Here is a 16,160-nt window from a genome sequence, read left to right as displayed (position 1 = left end):
TTTAGCTTTATTATTTAGAAGAGAAAATGAAAGCTTATAGAATTTGAGTACCTTGCCAGGCACCAGAAAGCTAATATTGAGTCCTTCTGGAACTTGAATTCAGGGTTTCTGTGGTCAGAAACCATGATCTTAACCACAATACCCATATGACCTCTTCACTTATATAGAGTGGACCTCCTGTACAGTTCAATTAGTCATAAACCTTGATTTATGACACATTATTGTCCCTGATTCATGAAGGACCTTGATTGATTATTGTATTAATTAAATAAGTTATTTGCTTATTCGTTTCTTCTTGACAATAATACACTCAACATTGCCAAATGCAAGAGTGAGAGCATTACTCTTACCCTACTATCTTAATCTGGGCCGTTACAACAAGAATGCCACAGATTGTTCTAGAAGCTGGGCAGTCCAAGATCGAGGTGCTGGCCAATTTGGTGAGGGTCCACTTCCTGGCTTGCAGATGGTTATGTTCTTGTTCTATCCTCCCAACTGAGGCCAACTGAAAAAGCAAGCCCTCCCCTGTCTCTTGTAAGGACACTTATCTCGGGGCTGAACTCTCACCAGCCCCATCTTCTCCGGCACTGTCATTTCCTGATTCTGGGAGGACTGTGCCTTTCTTTTCCTTCTTGTCCTAAGGCTTGGTGAGATGGGCTTCCCACTTTCTCTGTATGGTTACTTCTACTGCTCCCCCAGGACAGTAGCTCATAAGGCACCCCATCTGGGAAGCCCCTCTGACCTTCCTGATTTCCATCTTGGCTGCATGGATGGCCCTTTGCAGCACCTTGAGATGTTTTTGCTATGAGCAAACTCAGCACACAGAGTGTCTTTGTTTTTCTTCACCTGTGCCCCTAGTCTCTAGACACTCTGTCACCTGTTTATCTGTTCCCTCTGGGTTTCCCATCAAAAGGTGGGAAGAATCCAAGAACCAAAAAAAGAAATAGCACACCTAAGTTTCAGAGTGGAAAGCCCAGCAGGTACAGACCACAGTTTTTACCCCTTTGCTCTCACTGAAATGGTGAGTTTGTTTCTTTTTTGTGATTCCACCAGTAACAGGCCCTTTTGTGTATTGAATTCCAAATTCCCGCAGGTGATGCCACAAGACCCAAGACCCATCAGGCCTTGTCTGAGGACATCTCACTCCAGGAACAACTGACTCAACGAGTCTCAGGGGACACCCAGGTCGTGCAAGGCAGGGACCAGGATGGCTTATCAGCAGTTCAGGAAGGGCACCTGGAACCAGAGATGGACCATTTGAGGACACAGCTGTCTGGGACACGGAGCCCTGAATGTAGCAGTTTAGGGAGAGACAGCAGTCTGCACTCCAGGACTATCCAGGAGTTGGTCTCTCCAGCGGATGCTCTCTGTGAACGAGACTCATGCAGACCAGTGACAGATCTCTTCATTCATGAAGGGAAACAGCCCTACAAGTGTGAGGAATGCGGAAAAGTATTTAACAAAAGATGCTTCCTGGTTCAACATAAAGAGATTCACACTGCAGTGAAACCTTACAAATGCACAGAGTGTGGGAAAAGCTTCAGCAAGAGCACCTACCTACTTCAGCACCACATGGTCCACACAGGGAAGAGGCCCTGTGAGAGCACGGAGTGTGGCAAGGCCTTCAGCCACCAGTCACACCTCACCAGGCACCAGCGGACCCACAGTGGCGAGCAGCCCTATGTGTGCAGTGAGTGTGGGAAGACCTTTCACAGCAGGTCATCTATTAGGAGACACCAGCAGATTCACAGAGGAGAAAAGCCCTACGAGTGCATCGAGTGTGGCAAAGCCTTCAGCCAGAGAGCCAATCTCATTCGACATGCCATCATCCACACCGGGGAGAAGCCTTTCACGTGCACTGAATGTGGTCAGTCTTTCACCCACTGCTCCACGTTGACCTTGCACAAAAGGGCCCACACTGGAGAGAAACCTTTTGAGTGCAAAGAATGTGAGGACACCTTCAGCACGAGGAAAGACCTCATTCAACACATCAGCATCCACGTGGGAGAGAAGCCCAGTAAGTGCGGTGAGTGTGGGAAGGTCTTCAACCACAAGTCATACCTCAAAAGGCACCTGCGGATCCACAGTGGAGAGAAACCATATGAGTGCTCGCAATGTGGGAAGGCTTTTATCTGCAGGTCAGGCCTCACCAGGCACCGGAGGATTCATAGTGGAGAGAAGCCCTATGAGTGTACGGAGTGTGGGAAGGCTTTTAACCGGAAGTCAGGCCTCACACGACACCAGCGGATTCATAGTGGAGAGAAGCCCTTTGAGTGTACGGAGTGCGGCAAGGCTTTTAACCGGAAGTCAGGCCTCAACAGGCACCGGAACATTCACAGTGGAGAGAAACCCTTTGAGTGTGGTGAGTGTGGAAAGGCCTTTAACCACAGGTCATACCTCACACGACACCAGCAAATTCACAGCGGAGAAAAACCCTATGCGTGCATGGAGTGCAACAGAACCTTCTGCCAAAAGGTACATCTCATTAGACATGCCATCATCCATACCGAGGAGAAGCCCTATGAATGCAGGGACTGTGGAAAGGCCTTTGGTAGCAGCTCATCCCTCACCCAGCATCAAAGGGTTCATTTTGGAAGAAACCCTGTTGGAACAGAAGTGGGAAGACCCTCCCCAGGGGGACAATCCTCAGACAACCTCTAAGAATTCCTGTTGTGGAAAGACATTTTGAACGTATACACTGTGGAGAATGTTTTGTCAGAATCTAATCATTTATATCAAAGACAAGCCCCCCACCCAGGGCCCCCAGTTTTCTTCCCTGTGGGAAAATCTGTTGCAGGATATCAGTTGTTGATGTAATAATGACTCAGGTTAGACGTTAACTCAGCCTAGAAGCTCATTCTGCATCTTAGATTTCATCCTGGAGAGTGATCCAGTCTTCATTGTGCATTTAGCAAAAACCTTCAGCCACATCTTTCTCTTTAGTTTATAACTCCAAAATCATCTCAGGGATATTTAAGAGATAGAAGGAAAGACAAATAAAAGCACAGTGTTTTTTTTCACATTGCATGAGAAATCTAGGGCAATCTGTCATCACTTCCTTACTTTATACAGAAGCGGGGAGTGTTGCAGAAATCAGAGAGCCTTGTTCCCTTATTTGTCTTGTGTGCACATTCACTTCTGCCCAATATTAAGAGTTAGATAGTTGAGGGTACGTCTGAAAACATTGATTGAAAGCCTTTGTTCTACAACATTGTCTCTACTTGGAGGCAGCATGAATCTAGGAGAAATAGGAAGGCTTAAGTTATGAAATGCTTTTATGTTGAGATAAAGATGTATGTATGATACAGAAGAAGCCCCTGTGAGACTAAATTTTCTTTTTAAATTTTTTTTAAAATTTATCCATTTTGGAAAGGAGAGAGAAAGAGAGAAGGTGGGGAGGAACAGGAAGCATCAACTCCCATGTGTGCTTTGATCAGGTAAGCCCAGGGTTTCAAACCGGCGACCTCAGCATTCCAGGTGGATGCTTTATCTACTGCATCACCATAGACCACAGGTCAAGTCAAAAGTAAATTTTCTGTCAAGACAAATAAAAAGATGTACATATAGCCTGACCAGGTAGTACAGTGGATATAGCGTCGTTCTGGGACACGGCGGACCCACGTTTGAAACTTTGAGGTCGCCACCTTGATTGCGAGCTCATCTGGTTTAAGCAAGGCTCACCAGCTTGAGCCCAAAGTCGCTGGCTTGAGCAAGGGGTCACTCACTCTGCTGGAGCCGCCCGGGTCAAGGCACATATGAGAAAGCAATCAATGAGCAACTAAGGTGCCACAACAAAGAATTGATGCTTCTCACCTCTCCCTTCCTGGCTGTCTGTCCCTCTCTGTCTCTGTAACAAACAAAAAAGATGTACATATAAATTTGAATTTTTTTTCTAAACATTTTTTTACAACTATCCAGGATTTAGTACTTTCTTGGGGGCTGTGGGTTCAGGTGATGGACTGATGGTGATGGTGTTTGTTTTTCTTTTTAAAGATTTTATTGTTTTTTTTAGAGAGAGGAGAGAGAATTGAGTAGGAGTGGGAAGCATCAACTTGTAGTAGTTGCTTCGTGTATTTTGACCAACCTAGCTTGGGGTTTCAAACCAGCGACCTCAGCATTCTAGGTGGACATTCTATCTATTGTGCCACCACAGGTCAAGCTGGTGATGGTGTTTTGATGAAGACAGGTCCTCACGACCTGAAGCCTCAGATGGGCCATCTCATAATCACATATCTGTACCTCGGTCTAGCTACCCTGAAGGTCAGCAGGAGGGGACAGGAAGGTCCTGGTGACTGTGAACTAGATGACACCATCCCATGTCACTAATGTGAAACCATGTCAACTCTACTCGACTTAGGCCAGAGGGTAGTTAATCCTGATGTTCCCAAGATCTGAATTGTGTGCTTGGGCAACGTGTTTACCTGGAGTTTAAAGAAACCCACCATGGCCATACAGGTTCACATTGGGTTCAGGCAGACACTAAAGCAACTGTGGAGACAAAGTGGTGGGCCATTCCGTTTATTAGTCTCGCAACTGCATGCGAATATGCAGGCAGGGACCTCCCCTCCCCCCTAGACTGGACTTCCAAGCCAAAAACAGGCCAGGTTGGGAGGAGAAAACCTCCTTCTCTGGGCAAACAAAAACAATGGTCTCTCCTAAGCAGGCAGGCAGTGTACAATTTGCCATCTGCTCTCCTGAGAGCAAGCACCTATACCCTCACATAGATCATTCGTACATGAAGCTGCCCTATGCTCATGCACCAATCAGGCAAAGTACAAGCGAGCAAACCTAACTCATTTGTAACTTACTGGTTTGCCCAATACTCTCCTGCTCCGCTGTCTGTGAAATAACTAAATAAGCCAGATAGTACAAATGTGTGCTTTTAATCAAAACCACTGAGTCAGGAAGTTGTATTTTTTGTTTTGCTAAATAATGCTAAGGATTCTGCAAAGAAGCCTCCCCCATTTCACCTCCCATAGAAGTGTACATTAAAGCATTGTGATCGTAACACTATGTCAGTAATAATACATTTAATACATTATGGATACTTCCAAGAACCTCATTGGATACCTAAAAGCAAAGATGGTACAACCCTATATATTTTTTCCGATATATAGAACGGTGTGGATATACTAGACAAGAAGCTGGATGAAGCAGGATGGGTCAAGATTTCATCATGTAATTTAATTTATGAATTCTTTCTGGACCTTCCCATTTTAAGGTGACCAACTTTTTTACAATGAAAAGGAGGACAAAAATAAATGGAAGACATCGTAAAGAAACATTCATTGCAACGATAACTATAATATGATCAATGCATAATAAAAACTTGTCACATTTCATATTGTAATTATGCTTACATGCCTATCAATTTTTAATAACTCTGAGAAAAGTACACATTTAGATAGAAATACGTCACATCACATGCCATGGATCGACTTTGCATCGACTGAATACGTGCATTTACAGATGAGTCTTCCCATATCAAAAAGGAGGCCACGTAGGAGGCCACTCCCAGGGAGGACATAACTTACAAAAGGAGGACTGTTCTCCCTAAAGGAGGACGATTGGTCACCTTACATTTAATATTTTCCAACTGTGGATGACTACAGGTAACAAACTGCGGAAAGCGAAACTATACTTAAGGGGGCACTAGTGTTTCTATTTACTGTGCACTAACTATGAGATAGGCACTTTTTATATGAATCCCCCATGAGGGCCTTGGTATTTCCCATTGTCGTCAACGCCTCCTCCCACCCCCCACGCCCAGGGTCTCTAACTTGAGTGAGCGCTGAGCGCCACAGGACTTCTTGAAGTAGCTAGCCGCGTCGTGCCCAACGTCTGGGTGATGCCACAGTTTGCATCTGCAACAGGTTCTTGCGGGACAACTTCACCTAAAAGCAAAATATCCGTGTTTTTTTTAAGAGAAAGCCAACCCCACCCCGATGTGCGGACGCCTGGACCTACTACTTCCGGTCTGGCTGGCTGCCATGGAAAAGGAAACAAGCCCCTGTGCTCAGAAGTGGAATGATTGCCCACCCCTACAAGGCGGATGCTTCTAGTTTTGGCCTCTCGCTGGACCAATGAGCGCTCAGGAAAGAGGGAGCTTCCTGTGCAGAGGGCGGAACTTCCGATCAGTTTCTCGAGCACTTCCTTCTATTTGCAGTGGCCTTTGGAGAGCAGACAGGAAACACGTGGCCCCGAGTGGGCGCCCCTCACAGGCTAAAGAGGGAAGGACAGTGACGTAAAGGGCAGCTAGTGCTCTTGCGCAATGGTGACACCCGGGTTCTGGTCCGCTTCCCTCAGACTCTGCGCCACTCTTGGACAGAGGCCCCACCAAGGCTTCCGCGCTCTGGCGCCCCCGCCCCCTAAGGCTGCGACCTGAGCCTCAGGATCATTAGACGCCATTTTATAGCGACGTTCGGATGTGATCCCGCCGTTGTCACCGGCCTCAGAACCCACTTGGCCCCGTGGTTGGGGCGACAGCGCGGATGAGTCCCATGCAGGTGAGTGCAGGGTCCCCTCAGGTTTTCACACCCTGTCACGCCTTTATATGCTCACCGCTCCTCCTCACCAGATGTGGTGTCTTGGGGCCTCTCTACATTTTTGTTTTCCTGATTCTTTGTCGTGGAGTTCTCGGAGGGGATCCTGCCTTAGGGTTCTGGGTCCAAGTCCCGGCTTATATACATGAAATGACGTTGGGAAGGGTGTTCTGGTCCCAGGAAAAGGCATGTACTAAGACTTGGAAGCGAAACTCGGTTGAAAGTGATGAGGGTTTCCGTTGTTTTGAAGGGGAGAATGTATAACGGGGGGGAAGTCGGCCCGGAAGTGGCAGCCCCAGGAGCTCAGCTTCATTGCTGAACGTGTGGAGCAGAGGACGGGGGGTTATGTAACACACTTTTTTTTCTTGATATTGTTCTGAAGTGAGAAGCGAGGAGATAGACAGACTCCCGCGTGCGCCTGACGAGGATCCACCCGGCATGCCCACCCCGGGGTTGATGCTCTCATGTGGACCGTTTGCAATCGGAGCAATTCTAGTGCCTGAGGCGGAGGCCATGGAGCCGTCCTCAGCGCCCAGGCCAACATTGCTCCAATGGAGCCTTGGCTGCGGGAAGGGAAGAGAGAGACAGAGGCAGGAGAAGGGGAGGGGTGGAGAAGCAGATGGAAGCTTCTCCTGTGTGCCCTGACTGGAAATCAAACCAAGAACTTCCACACTCCAGGCCGACACTCTACCACTGAGCCAACCGACCAGGGCCATAACATTTTTTTAAACAGGTTTCCTCTGGTTGCAGAATGGAGACTAGAGGAATGAGGCGGGAGGGAGTGAGACATGGGAGGATTGTGAACCGACAGCCTTAAGGCCCTAGTACAGGAGCTTAAGGGAGAAGGATGAACCCAGGTTTGGAGGTGTGGGAGGCCTGGTTCTGGACAGGAGGAGAACTGGCTGGCAGGGTAGTATTTGGGGCCCTTCCTGCCAGACTCAGTTTACACAGTATCAGTTGGCCCACCTGCCTGGTTCTGCTCTGGGTTTGTCTCAATGATTAGAGAGATGTGAGGAGAGAACAAGCATAACGTATGCTTAGGGCTGGTATCTCCTCCGAGCTGGGAGGCTGGTGGGGCAAGGGACTCGGGATTGCTTGTGGGAGCAGTGAGATATGGGGAGAGAGGGTGTGACACCTGTGAGCTCAACTGTCCCTGTCACAGCAGGGCTGTGTGACCTTTGAGGACGTGTTTGTGTACTTCTCCCAGGTGGGGTGGAGACTCCTTGAGGAGACTCAGAGACACCTGTACCGTGATACTGGAGAACTTTGCACTGTGTCCTGCTGGGTAAGTCCCTTTTTTTGTTACTTGTAGCTACGTGGCAAATCAGGCATGTTCTACTTGGATACCTGTAGCTCAGGGTCTTTTGTGACCTGTTGTTACACTGCCCTGGGCTGTTGTCTCACATGAAGTCTCAGTGGAGGTGAATCTTCTTTCAGGGTCATGAGGGCAAGGAGGAGGTGGTTGGGCTAAGTAGTCCTTTGCTGGCTGTTGGTCAGAGCACTTCCTCAGTTTCTTTTTTTTTTGTATATATATATTTTATTTTCTGAAGCTGGAAACGGGGAGAGACAGTCAGACAGACTCCCGCATGCACCCGCCCGACCGGGATCTACCCAGCACGTCCACCAGGGGCGACGCTCTGCCCACCAGGGGGCGATGCTCTGCCCCTCCGGGGTGTCGCTCTGCCGTGACCAGAGCCACTCTAGCGCCTGGGGCAGAGGCCAAGGAGCCATCCCCAGCGCCGGGCCATCTTTGCTCCACTGGAGCCTTGGCTGCGGGAGGGGAAGAGAGAGACAGAGAGGAAGGAGGGGTGGGGGTGGAGAAGCAAATGGGCGTTTCTCCTATGTGCCCTGGCCGGGAATCGAACCCGGGTCCCCCACACACCAGGCTGACACTCTACCGCTGAGCCAACCGGCCAGGGCCCTTCAGTTTCTTGCCATGTTGTCATCTTTGTAAGGTTAGGCAGTTGACTTCCATAACCATGAGCAAGTGACAGCATCCAGGATAGAATTTGGTATTGCTGTATTTGAGATACAATCTTAGAAGCGATGTCTTATTTTTTTTTTTTTTTTTTTTTTTTTTTTGCATTTTTCTGAAGCTAGAAACAGGGAGAGACAGTCAGACAGACTCCCGCATGCGCCCGACCGGGATCCACCCTGCCCGCCCACCAGGGGCGACGCTCTGTCCACCAGGGGGCGATGCTCTGCCCATCCTGGGCGTCGCCATGTTGCGACCCTCCTGGGTGTCGCCATGTTGCGACCAGAGCCACTCTAGCGCCTGGGGCAGAGGCCACAGAGCCATCCCCAGCGCCCGGGCCATCTTTGCTCCAGTGGAGCCCTGGCTGCGGGAGGGGAAGAGAGAGACAGAGAGAAAGGCACGGCGGAGGGGTGGAGAAGCAAATGGGCGCTTCTCCTATGTGCCCTGGTCGGGAATCGAACCCGGGTCCTCCACACGCTAGGCCGACGCTCTACCGCTGAGCCAACCGGCCAGGGCCATTATTTTTGCCATAGTCTTTTGATTAGAACAGAGTTTTTAGGCCAATCCCACACTGAGTTAGAGGTGCTTGACAAGGGCATGGATACCAGGGGATGGTGTGATTCCCATTTTCCCCTGCTTGGTTTTGTTCTTCCCTTTTTTCCCAAGGGGCAGCTCTCTGTTTCATGTTCCTATGAAGGCACGGTTGCTACTCCCTGACATAGTTAGTGTGGGTACTGCAGCTGGGCAGTGGGGACTGGGCACTGTTTCATCCCCTCCCGGAGCAGCCCCCAAATCTACTGCTCTAAGCTTGGAAATAAATCATTTGATGTCGTGAATCTTGTACTCTGCCCAACAGATCCCAAGTGGCCTGGCTATGGAGGTGTGGTTATGTAAATCCCTGGCTTCTTAGTTTCCAGATTCTGCACCCTTTCTCTGACATTTTCTGGGACTGACTGTTACAGGAATTATAGGCCCTGACGTGATCATTCCTGCAAGATGGGTAATCAACCTTTTTTATACCTACCGCCCACTTTTGTATCTCAGTAATAAAATTTTCTGACTGCTCACCGGTTCTACAGTAATGGTGATTTATAAAGTAAGGAAGTTGAAGCATATAATAATAATTACTTAGCAAGTACTTTATGTCGTTTTTCTTTCTAAATTTGGCAGAATAAATCTTTATAAAACAAGTTACTATAGTTAAATCTATCTTTTTATTTATACTTTGGTTGCGCCGCTACTGCCCACCATGAAAGCTGGAATGCCCACTAGTGGGTGGTAGGGACCAGGTTGACTATCACTGTTGCAAGACTGTCTTCCATGATTCTATTTTGAATATTTAATTTTTTTCATTTTTATTTTTGTATTTTTCTGAAGTAAGAAGCATGGAAACAGCCTGACCAGGCGGTGGCACAGTGGATAGAGCATTGGACTGGGATGTGGAAGGACCTAGGTTCGAGACCCTGAGGTCGCCAGCTTGAGCGTGGGCTCATCTGGCTTGAGCAAAAGCTCACCAGCTTGGACCCAGGATCGCTGGCTCCAGCAAGGGGTTACTCAGTCTGCTGAAGGCCCGCGGTCAAGGCACATATGAGAAAGCAATCAGTGAACAACTAAGAAGTCGCAACACGCAATGAAAAACTAATGATTTGTGCTTCTCATCTGTCTCCATTTCTGTCTGTCCCTGTCTATCCCTCTGACTCTCTCTCTGTCTTTGTAAAAATAAATAAAATAAAATAAAATAAAATAAAAAGAAGCTTGGAAACAGAGAGACAGATTCCCACATGTGCCCGACCGGGATCCACCCGGCATGCCCACCAGGGAGTGATGCTCTGCCCATCTGGGGCATTGCTCTGTTGCAACCGGAGCCATTCTAGTGCCTGAGGCAGAGGCCATGGAGCCATTCTCAGTGCCTGGCCCAGCTTTGCTCCAGTGGAGCTTTGGCTGCAGAAGGGGAAGAGAGACAGAGAAAGTAGAGGGAGAGGGTAGAGAAGCAGATGGGCACTTCTCCTGTGCACCCTGGCTGGGCATTGAACTTGGGACTTCACACCGGGCCGACACTCTACTGCTTAATTTTCTTTTCTGTAAAGGGGTTTTCCCTGGATCACTGATGGCTACTCACCAGCTCTTCTTTCTTCCTAGGACTTGCTGTGTCCGGTCCCATGTATTACCCACATGGAGCTGGAGGGGAATCCAGGGTTCCTGAGCAGTTAGACCCTGCTCCAGGCACAGCGAGGACCAGAAGGACAGCTGGCCCTGGTGAGAAGCTGTGGGAATGGTGACATTGGGGCTCATCAGGGCTGGCTTGACACGTTATGCCAGCAGTCAGTGCTGTGTCTGCTGGTGTCTTTCTACCAGCACTAGTGGCTTACCTCATCCCACTTTTCCTTCCTTTTTATTTTTGTTGTTGTTTTTGTTCTTTTTATTCATTTTAGAGAGGAGAGAGAAGGGGGAAGGAGTAGGAAACATCAACTTCCATATGTGCTTTGACCAGGCAAGTGCAGGGTTTTGAACCAGCGACCTCAGCGTTCCAGGTTGACGGTTTATCTCCTGAGCCACCACAGGTCAGACCTCCTTCCCTTGTCCTTTCTTTGGTTCCTTCAGGTCCCTCTCAGTTCCCTACCTTTCTAGTCCTACCTCTTGTCTATTCTTAGCAGTGCTCTATAGCAGTGGTTTCCCTCCCTCTTTATTTATTGATTGATTTCAGCCAGTGAGGAAGGGAGAGAGATGGGAACATTGATCCATTTCTGTGTGTGTCTTTACCGGGGATTGAACCGGCAACTTCCACACTTCAGGCTGGTGCTCTAACCAAGTGAGCTATCAAGCCAGGGCTACAACAGTGTTTTTGAATTACCAGCCCACCAAAGATTTCATGCTGGCCTGCAAAAGTGTTAACCACCATGATGGTGTATGGAGATCATAGACCCAGTGATCTTACTTGCATTCACTTATGCTCAGGGTGATTTCTGCCTTCGGAGTCCCTGAAATATAATTCTCCTATTTTCACCTTTCCCCAAGTGCAGTGGTTCTCAACCTGTGGGTCGCGACCCTGGCGGGGGTCCAATGACCAATACACAGGGTCACCTAAAGCCATCGGAAAATACATATTTAATTTAAAATGTATTGTATAATAAATATGTATTTTCCGATGGCTTTAGGTGACCCCTGTGTTTTGGTCGTTCGACCCCTGCCGGGGTCGCGACCCACAGGTTGAGAACCGCTGCCTAAGTGTAAAAAGGTTGAAGATCACTGCTCTACAGCATTGGCTTTCACTGCTGTCTGTTTGTATACATGTCCTTAAGTATTTCTTGAAGACTATGTGTTCTGTTCCAGCCAGATTTTTCTGTCTCAGGACAGACTCTTTGTCACAGCACTCACATGTCACAAGGAACCAAAACTGGTTTGGAGACTGCCTTTCCCCTGTGACGTCTCTTCTGTTCTGTGACCTTTGAGGCCTGCAGGCTTTCCTCTAACGTCCTGATTCTAACACCTGTGTTCTTCCCACAGCTCTGTGGGCTAATCCCTGCTTGTGTCAGACCACATTTGTTATGGGATGCCACTTTTCCCCTGTCAGAAATCTACTCCACTAGCATTTATCTTCCTCCAGGTTGCTGGCATGGAATGGAGGATGAGGCTACCTGTTCTGAGGAGGGTGTTTCTCTAAGAATATCACCAATGAGCACTCACTCCCGTGATGTGCATGGTCCTGGCTGAACCAAAGGGAACACCATCGGGAACCTACTGTGCTGCGCTACGTGGGAGTCACATAAGAGAGACTGGTTCAGTGTAAACCTTGATCAGAGGTGGAAGGAGTTGTGTAGAGAGAAATTCTTCATAAGGGCACGGGCCAGTCTTTGTGAAGAGCTGTGGATCACCTGTGTTGGAGAAGACCTTCGCTTGCAGGGAGGGTTGGAAGAACTGACCAGCTCTGGGCTTGTCCAACACCGGGCCCCTCGTGGTGGGAAGAGTCACACAGCAGCACAGTGTGGGGTAGTCTTTGTTTGTTTGTTCCGTTTGTGTTTTTCTGAAGTGAGAAGCAGGGAGGCAGAGAGACAGATTCCCGCATGCGCCTGATCTGGATCCACTCAGCATGCCCACCAGGGGGTGATGCTCTGCCCATCTGGGGCGTTGCTCCATTAATCAGCAAGTGAGCTCTTCTTAACACCTGAAGTGGAGGCCGTGGAGCTGTCCTCAGCGCCTGGGCTGCCTTTGCTCCAGTGGAGCCTGGATTGCTGGAGGAGAAGAGAGAGAGAGAAAGGAAAGGGGGGGGTGGTGGAGAAACAGATGGGCACTTCTCCTGTGTGCCCTAGCCAGTAATCAAACCCGGGACTTGTGCACGTCAGGGCGATGCTCTACCGCTGAGCCAACCAGCCAGGGCCACCTTCCACTTTTGTTTGTCTCTCCCCCAGCCTCCTAGTACTCACACTGCAGAGAAGCCCTGTGCGTGGGAAAGCCTTTTACAAATAAAGTTACCTCAGTCAAATTCAGAGAACTCCTACTGGGGAAAAACCTTTTGCATGTGACTCCCGAGAAAAATCTTTTGACTCGAGGAAATGTCCCACTAGGCATCTGAGAAATTTTACCAGAGAGGAACCCTGCCAGTGTCATTGCTGGGAGAAAATCTTCTGAGGTGAATCATCACTTACTGCCGTCTAAAGAGTTATTGGAAATTGACCCCATGTAGGACCTTATTCTACATCTGAGAATTTATGAAGGGGAGAGAGCCGGGGGTTATGGTGCATTTACAGAAAATTTGCACTGTAGTTGTATCCTTAGTGAGCAATGAGAAGCAATCACAGGAGTATTTAACAAACAAAAAATAGATGAAGGAACAGGAGAAAGAAAAGGAGATGGAACCACAAAAAAGTAAGCTTTTGTGGCTTCTTTCAGATTTCTCTGACAAACCATGACTGTTTGTTCTTGGTTGTTTTTGCAGTTGGGTGGTATAAGCAACAGGGTTTGAGGTAAAATGGCATAGGCCATATCACCTAACTCGGTGTACACACACTCCCATTGTGTGTCAGGAGGCTGCCTGCTAGGGTGCCTCTACCAATATCTATTGAGCACCTTTGTTGAAAAATACTGCCTCAGTCATTGAGGCACAGAGGTCTTTCTGATAAACGTGAAGACTTTATGAAGTGCTTAAAACAACTGCACCTGACCTGGGGTGACGCAGTTGAAAAAGTGTCAACCTGGAATGCTGAGGTGGCTGGTTTGAGGCCCCAGGCTTGCCTGGTCAAGGCATATATGGGAGCTGATGCTTCTTGCTCTTTTTTTTTTTTTTTCTTTATTTATTCATTTTAGAGAGGAGAGACAGGGGGGAGGAGCTGGAAGCATCAACTCCCATATGTGCCTGACCAGGCAAACCCAGGGTTTCGAACCGGTGACCTCAACATTTCCAGGTCGACGCTTTATCCACTGCGCCACCACAGGTCAGGCGCTTCCTGCTCTTTCCTTCTCTCTCTCTCTCTCTCTCTCTCTCTCTCTCTCTCTCCCCCCCTCTCCCCCCCTCTCCACCCTCTCCTCTCTAAAAATGAAAAAAAAAATAGAATCCTAAAAAGAATGTTGCCAAAATTATATCTGAGAAGTTGAAGTACTTACCTATGAATAGGTGGGTACATTTTATTGTGTCACTTAAGACTATTCAAGGCCTCATTTTCATTTACTATGTATATTTTTTGAGATAATTGACAAAATATTGCTTAAGTTGAAGGTATACTGTGTATTGATCTGATTACGTTTCTATTGCACAGTGATTGCCATTGTGGTGGTAGCTAACACCTCTGTCATGTCTCAGATTTGTCACTTCTAGTGGTGAAAACAATACAATCTAGTCTTTTACCAAGTTTGATGTTTATAATAATATTATTGTCTGTAACCTCTCTACTGTTTGTTAGCGCTTCAGGAACTGTTTACCTACGATTTGCAAATATGTGCCCGTAACAACCAGTCCAGTTTTACCCCCACCCAGCCTTTCGTAACCATCATTCCACCCTTTTTTTATTTTATTTTTATTTTTTAATTTTTCTGAAGTTAGAAGCAGGGAGACAGAGACAGATTCCCACATGCGCCTGACCAGGATCCACCTGGGATGCCCACCAGGGGGTCATTCTCTGCCCATCTGGGCTGTTACTCCATTGTAACTGGAGCCATTCTAGCGCCTGAGGCAGAGTCCATGGAGCCATCCTCAGCTCCTGGGCCAACTTTGCTCCAATGTAGCCTTGGCTGTGGGAGGGGAAGAGAGAGAGAGAGAAAAAAAGGAGAGGAGGAAGAATGGAGAAGCAGATGGGCGCCTCTCTTGTTTGCCCTGGCTGGGAATCAAACCTGGGTCTCAGAGCCACATGCCAGGCTGATGCTCTACCACTGAGCAACCCAGCCAGGGACTTATCTCTTATCTTCTTCATTTTTTCTTTTTTTTTTTTTGTATTTTTCTGAAGCTGGAAACGGGGAGAGACAGTCAGACTCCCGCATGCACCCGCCCGACCGGGATCCACCCAGCACGCCCACCAGGGGCAACGCTCTGCCCACCAGGGGGCGATGCTCTGCCCCTCCGAGGCGTCACTCTGCCGCCACCAGAGCCACTCTAGCGCCTGGGCAGAGGCCAAGGAGCCATCCCCAGCGCCCGGGCCATCTTTGCTCCAATGGAGCCTTGGCTGCGGGAGGGGAAGAGAGAGACAGAGAGGAAGGAGGGGGGGCGTGGAGAAGCAAATGGGCACTTCTCCTATGTGCCCTGGCTGGGAATCGAACCCGGGTCCCCTGCACGCCAGGTCGATGCTCTACCGCTGAGCCAACTGGCCAGGGCTCTCTTATCTTCTTGATGATCGCCATTCTCACAGTTGTGAGATGATACCTCATTGTGGTTTTGATTGGCATTTCCCTTTTCATGTACCTGTTGGCTGTTTGGATATCTTCTTTGGAAAAAATGTGTACGTATTTAGTTTTTCTGCTCATTTTTTATTTTTATCTTTTCTTAATTGATGCATTTATTTAAAATACAGACTAATGGTTCTGACGGGATACTCAGTTGGCTAGAGCATCGTCCCTATATGCAAAGGTTGTGAGTTCAATCCATGTCAAGGCATATACAGGAAAAGATCGATATTGCTGTCTTTCTCTCCTTTCCACTCTATAAAATCAATAAGTAAATGAAAAAAATAAAATATAGACTGATGGTTTCTGGCTGGATAGCTCTGTTGGTTTTTAGCATCGTCCCAAAGTGCAGAGGTTGCAGGTTCAATCCCTAGTCAGGGCACATACAGGAACACATTAGTGTTCCTTTTTCCCTCCTTTTCTTTCTCCATCTCTTCTCTCTCCCCTCCTGCGCCTCCCCTTCCCCCTCTCTTCCTCCCTTCCTATCTTGCTAAAATTAATTTTAAAAAATATGTATATATACACATACACACACACACAGAATGGTCCTGTGCTTAAATATGGTTGTGTGCTGGCTTCCATAAAATAACTCAGGCACTCTGCAACAAATGTTCTCCAGAGAGAAGTAAAAACATAAATGATAAGACAGGGTCAGTGCAAACATAATTCCCTTATATAACTAATACTTGTTAGAAAATGGAGTTTCTCATAATTTACAACCGCACCAACATTCATGGAAGCTGAATATCACAAGCATAAGGTGTATATTCTGACCA

At 48.0% G+C, this 16,160-nt stretch overlaps 1 protein-coding gene across 1 annotated transcript in view; it reads left to right on the top strand.

Annotated features, from left to right (window-relative positions):
* Positions 1-15,425, top strand: part of LOC136331828 (zinc finger protein 543-like) — a 30,139-nt gene extending 14,714 nt beyond the window's left edge. Inside the window, exons 4-11 of the mRNA XM_066270876.1 lie at positions 1,094-5,612; positions 6,307-6,506; positions 7,750-7,827; positions 9,374-9,517; positions 9,895-9,970; positions 10,657-10,773; positions 10,950-11,078; positions 12,122-15,425. Of these exons, the coding sequence (XP_066126973.1) occupies positions 1,094-2,661 (1,568 nt within the window). The 3' untranslated portion in view covers positions 2,662-5,612; positions 6,307-6,506; positions 7,750-7,827; ... (3 more) ...; positions 10,950-11,078; positions 12,122-15,425. The remainder of the gene's footprint in view (positions 1-1,093; positions 5,613-6,306; positions 6,507-7,749; positions 7,828-9,373; positions 9,518-9,894; positions 9,971-10,656; positions 10,774-10,949; positions 11,079-12,121) is intronic.
* The last annotated feature ends 735 nt before the right edge of the window (positions 15,426-16,160 follow it).

This window comes from Saccopteryx bilineata, chromosome 3, assembly GCF_036850765.1.
Source record: "Saccopteryx bilineata isolate mSacBil1 chromosome 3, mSacBil1_pri_phased_curated, whole genome shotgun sequence".
NCBI classification, from domain to species: Eukaryota; Metazoa; Chordata; class Mammalia; order Chiroptera; family Emballonuridae; genus Saccopteryx; species Saccopteryx bilineata.
This window is presented reverse-complemented; position numbering and strand designations above follow the sequence as displayed.